The sequence below is a fragment of the Nuphar pumila genome, chromosome 1 (assembly GCF_984573655.1).
Source record: "Nuphar pumila chromosome 1, dmNupPumi1.hap1.1, whole genome shotgun sequence".
Lineage (NCBI taxonomy): Eukaryota > Viridiplantae > Streptophyta > Magnoliopsida > Nymphaeales > Nymphaeaceae > Nuphar > Nuphar pumila.
This window is the reverse complement of record NC_143249.1, coordinates 30691629-30697375: the sequence shown is the minus strand read 5'-3', so window position 1 is coordinate 30697375 and position 5747 is coordinate 30691629. Positions and strand designations below refer to the sequence as shown.

The following is a 5747-nucleotide window of genomic DNA, read 5'->3' as shown; positions in this document are numbered from 1 at the left end:
GCCATCCCTGTCACATGGTTTCCAAGTGGGATGTGCGGTGGAGATTGAATACAACTCAAAGTCGGTTATAAATAATATGGCTTCATCTGCTGTGGTAGGTAGTATTAGTTTGGCTTTTGGGATCTTAGTGACAAAAGTTTTACTTTATATCGATATTCACAAAATTGTATATATTTTTAAAAAAATAAAAAAGATAAATAAATTCAAAATATTAATTTAAAATTATATAAGAGACTAATTTTCTAAAGATTTTGTTTGCAAAAAACACAAATAATTTCATGTCACGATTTGGACGTTTATAATGGGTGATTAAATATCACTATATTTTTTGGTGATATTTCAAATCCAAATATTTGTCACCATAATTAATATTGGCCATGCTAAGCTCCCAATTGATTAGACCTCAATCAATAACAAAAGCAACGCTAATGATTGCAAAGCCGTGTCGGAGGTTGGCATTCGAGAAGTGCTTAAGTGACCGGCTATGTGACACTAGACAATCACATGACAGCATTGCATGAGACCCGGAACAACAGATATGATCGGTTGTCACATAGCCGGTCAACTTAAGCACTTCTTGGATCCCAACTCGCAAAAAATGGAAAGACAGGACTCGCAAATCCGACGCCATCTAATAGGGAACAAAAAAGTTTGATGGCTATTGTTTGAAGGAACCCTTTACTTTTGTCCATAAAAAAAAACAGTTTGGCTTGGGGTTGTTCAAGAATATTAGAATAGCCACACTGTGATGATGATGTTTTAACATAATCTAGATGCATTTATCATGTGAACTAATTGATTAAAAGTAATTAGCAAATTGATTTAGACTTGGATTGAGCTCTGCCTTTACAATGTCAGGGTGCCTGTAAGTAAAGAGGAAGGCAACCAATCACAAGAAAACTTTCCTAGTGCCACTCACCATTTTTCCACACCTAACCAACCTATTGAAGAAAAATGCAATTTTACCAACTTTTTTTTTTTTGGGTCAGCTAAAAAATCAAAATCAAAGTGCTATCTGACTGTTGACTGTCAGGCCAAACACAAAGTATTAAAATTCTGTTGACGACGGTTTTTGATATATATATATATATATATATATATATATAAAGAGAGAGAGAGAGCCGAATCAAAGATATCAACATTAACACAGGTTAACAGCTGCTGAAACCGACAAACAAGACAAAGATGCCCAATCGAGAGAGAGAGAGCCAACGTAGGGATGTCAATGGATCTGATTTTACTCGATGCCCAATGGAATTCGGAATTCTTTAGTTAGTTTTGATAAGCCGAAACTATATGCAATTATAATTGGATGCGAATATGGTTTTTAGTCTTTTTGCTACCGAATTCGAGAGATATCCAAATTTGATGATATGCGATTCCGATTACATGTAAAAAAGCAGATTTTGTACCATCCAAATTCAAATCTAAATCCAAATTCAAATCGGTTTAGGCAACATTAGTTTAGTCAAATTTGGCATTCGCCACATCCTATTAGAATCCAAACCGTTCACATCCCTAAGCTAATAAGACAAATTTGGAAGCTCAGACTTAAGGCCAGATATTAACGTGATAAAAGAAAAGGCTTTTGCAATATTGTTACCTTACCTAAAGTGTCTTTGCTATATTTTTTTATAGCAGCGATATGTTTTTCAATATTTTCTCGAGAAAAAAGTTAAAATTTCTAAAATATCGCGAGATTTTCCCCTGACAAGTTTTTCAAGAACAAGGGCATGTGACTCGTGTCAAAAATCCAAAGGACACAATCGCCATTTCGTAATTGTCCAGGACCATCCTGGCAATTCAACCATCAAGCCCCCTGAGTGGCGCACATTTGTTATTAGTCACCGACTTAAGCCCATGGGAACTCAAAAAAATAAATAAATAAAAGAAAATAAAAAAATAAAAAAGCTAAAAGTCAAATAATTCCCTCGTGTGAACGACGGACTCCGTCAATTGAAGTCGGCAAAGCCGATTCCGAGACTTCTCCCCTCGATATAAGAGACGACTCGAACTTGGCGTCCTTTGATTCCTTGAATAATAAAATAATTAAATACCAAAAAAAGGAAAAAGAAAATGTTCTTCCGAGTTTTTTTCTTGATTTTTCCAATGACCACCAAAATTCTGGTCCAAATTAGTTTATCCACCAATAAATTTTTTTTTTTCAATTCTCATAGATTCCTCAACTTTTGAAAATGAATTAACCAAATGACCAACCATGAGTTAACACTAAACTTGTATGCTGAGATATCCAACTTATTCCTGTGAAATAACAAACCTTTCAAATACAATTTTATAAAGTATACATGGTAATTTTAGGATCAAAACAAAATATTAAGTTGTCACGATGACATGCCGTTTTGAACGTGCCCTTAGAGTATGTTTGATGGCTTGTCTAGGGTTGGATGAGATGAACAAAGTTTCAAATAAAAACATATTTAAGTATTATAATATTAAAAAATAGTTTTCATTAATTAAAAATAAAAACTGCATGCCCTCATGTCTCAAATAAAAACTGCAGAGCCTAACATGCAACCTCTTTCTTATCTTTCACTAAACCAAAGTTTAAAAAAAAAAAAAAAGTTGAACTTTGTTTAAAGTTAACAAGACTTTAAGAGTTTTTTTTTTGCAAAAAGGTGAAAATGAGGATGAGCATATTATATCAAATAAAAAGTTGTAAAAGACTTTGTGTCTAAGCGTACTATTCCTATGGCGGCGGCAGATTTGAATTACGAAAGGTATAAAAATAGCCGTTGCGGGACCAATTCTACCGTTGCTGTGTCAATCGTCTCCCGCCCCGCCACCGAGAGAGGGCGGCTTTATGTATGCATGAAGGTGATGGGAAAGCGGGATTCCGGCGAAGACTGGTTCAGAATGTCCGGCGGATGGGCCGGCGAAGAGGGTAAGCCGGTGACGCCGCGGGCGCTCGGCGAGGAGGTGCAGGTTCCGGGGTACGGCAATGTGGAGGAGATGTCACTGATGGTATCCGCGCTGACGCACGTTGTCTCCGGCGAGGCGTCGCCGCCGGTGGTGCAGTCAGAATGGTTCCCGCCGCGCTTCGAGGGGTCACCGACGGTGGTCGAAAGCTCAGGTTCCGGGGTGGTTTCTGGCATTAAGCGTCAGCGGGAGGAGCTTCCGTCAGTGCCGCTCCGGCAATTTGCGGAGGCGGGGGAGACGGCCAGCTCTTCCTCTGTGTCTGCCCAATTCCGGCCTTCTTCTTCCTCTCTGCAGGGTAAGTGGTGGGGAAAAATAATGACCTGTAGATTCACTTTGTTTTTTGATAGAATGACTTCTGGGTCCCTGTATGTTCCTTCTCTCTGCGTTGGGGCTTCTCGTATGAGAAAGTGAAAGGACTTTGAGGTCCCTCATTTTTGTTAATAGAATGACCACTAGGACCATGAATTTCACAAAAGACCTCTACGTCCAAACATCTCTTTAGTTGATAGGTACTATGGGGTCTTCATATCATCTATTTCTCACACTCGAATCAGCTCGTGTGGCTGATAAGAGCCTTTTTTTTTCTTTTCTTTTTCGATAGTGATGAGAAACCACCGTTATTGTTGGGCCATTCTATTATGGGCCGAGAGGTGTGTCATATCCATGTTTGGATTTCTATGGTATAAGACTCCATGACGATTCCTTCTTACTCATGATAGTTTTCTACCGACTTTAACCTTGTACCAAGGGATACACACCCTGGGTATCGAACTCGTGATATTCTTTAAATTTGAGCACCTTCAGCCAACCCATCTAGCCAAACGTGAAAAGCTTGAAAGAAGTTGGTCACGCCAGTTTGTGGTACTTTTTTTTTTTTTTGAAAGGTAAACCAGTTTGTGCTACTTGGCCTAACGTTTTGGGTTCTCCTTTGAGGGCCATCCAGTAATTTGATTGTTGATTCAAAAGTGAGCCAATTATTTGCTGTAGACATTATTAGTCTGGGCACCGCACCTTTCCTTGAGAGAGAGGTTTGACATCCCTAAAAGTGTCTTGTCAATCATAACAGTACATTAGAAACCAGCATCTTCATTTTCAGTTGCTTGACGCAATCTTCTGGCTTCTACTACAATCGTCGTTAAAGATTGAAGGTCAAGTAGGATTTTGCCTCTCATTAATTTAGGCATTGGTAGGTCATCTTCTGACAAGTTTGAATTGCTATTCTTGATTCATCCACCTGCTAATTAGCAAAAGGCCCCACAACAGTTTGCAACCTCTAGCTTTATTAGCTTTATCCCTTTCAATCACAACAAATTAATGAAACTAATAGTTACCTTTTCTCCCCCCCCCTTCCCCCCACCGCCTCACATGCTTGTGGTGAAAGGGATAAAGTTGCCTACTGGCATTTGCTTGCAAATTCAGATTAGACCAGCTACACGTCTACTTCTCCTGGCCACCACTCACTCACTCTCTCTCTCTCTCTCTCTCTAAAAAAAATCAGGTAAAGCAATATATATATATATATATTCAGCTCGAATGTCAAAACCCCACGTATGACAATTTAGTATCGCGAGGCTATACCAGTATTCAAACTTCAAAGCCTACCAACCATCATGCTAAGGACAATGTTTCTAGACCGACCTAACTGTTTTGTCTTTGTCCATTCCCTCGATGAGCTAGCTCCTCGCCTCCTCGGAGACCCGTTTAGAACTGGTTTTTCGTGTTAATTCATAAATTTTTTTTACTAGAACATCTTGTATCAAATTTAATTAACTGTCGTAAAAAAGTTTGGAAAACTACTGACCGTGAATTCCGGTGATTTTTATGAATGAAGGGGTGGAAAGGTCGAGGAGCATCGCGAGCGCGGAAGGGACGTCGGGGGTTGGGGATGGGCGGAGGAGGTACAGGGGCGTACGGCAGAGGCCGTGGGGGAAGTGGGCAGCGGAGATAAGGGATCCCCACAAGGCCGCCCGCGTGTGGCTCGGCACCTTCGAGACGGCGGAGGCCGCGGCCAACGCCTACGACGAGGCGGCGCTCCGCTTCAGGGGCAGCCGTGCTAAGCTCAACTTCCCGGAGCGCGTCCAGCTCCCGCAGCCTCCAGAGAGCCTTCAGCCCGCTCCGTTGATGAACGTTCCGGATACGAGCTTCAGCGACGACTACCTGCAGTACTTCCGGCTGCTTCAGAGCCCCGCCCAACAGCTGAGCCTCCTCAACCAGTACCTCTCTTCCGCTGCCGGAGGTTCGGCCTCGACTTCGGCCGCTCCGCCGGGAAGTGGGAGTCGTAGCGTCGGAGATCCGGCGCCGGAGGAGCGGTTTCCGCCGGACTCTTGGTCGGGACCGCCCTGGTTCCCTCCCAGTTCGGGCTGATGTTTTCTGCTTCCGCTATTTTTTTGGCCTTTTTCTTCTTTTTTACAATAGGGTTCTCATTTGGTGGATTGATTTTAGCAGTGCTTGCATCGTTTCATGTTGTCATTTTTTTTACACTGTAAAAGATGGGTATTTACAGAAATATACACAAAAGATCTTTATAATTCAGATTCGTACTAAAAAAAAGAACGTGGTTGTTCACTTCAATCTCGTATTTCTTGCTTTCGAAGCAAGCTTTCGGGGAAACAAGCTTCATCATGTAGCAAGAAGCTTCTGATAAATATGGTCTCAACATAAAAAACATGATTTTTTTTTTTATTCAGAACACCGTCAAATGCTGATTTTTAGATCATATTGGAAACTTCTTTTCACACTACAAATGAATGATATAAACATGCTCCTATCAGATAAATCATGTAAATCATATTTATAAGGCATGAACACAA

The 5747-nt window shown here is 40.8% G+C and overlaps 1 protein-coding gene across 1 annotated transcript; it reads left to right on the top strand.

The window, feature by feature from the left end:
• Positions 1 to 2755: 2755 nt before the first annotated feature.
• LOC149848573 (ethylene-responsive transcription factor ERF110-like) lies at positions 2756 to 5469 on the top strand. The gene is made up of 2 exons (XM_089996180.1): positions 2756 to 3232; positions 4769 to 5469. Exons 1-2 carry the CDS (start codon positions 2830 to 2832, stop codon positions 5299 to 5301), a joined length of 936 nt encoding a protein of 311 aa, XP_089852306.1. The 5' UTR covers positions 2756 to 2829; the 3' UTR covers positions 5302 to 5469.
• The last annotated feature ends 278 nt before the right edge of the window (positions 5470 to 5747 follow it).

Excerpts from the sequence above, each read along its gene's own strand:
- LOC149848573 (XM_089996180.1), top strand. The coding sequence starts at position 2,830 with ATGAAGGTGATGGGAAAGCGGGATTCCGGCGAAGACTGGTTCAGAATG. Across the intron at positions 3,233-4,768 it reads TTCTTCTTCCTCTCTGCAGG|GGGTGGAAAGGTCGAGGAGC; the intron begins GTAAGTGGTGGG and ends TTATGAATGAAG.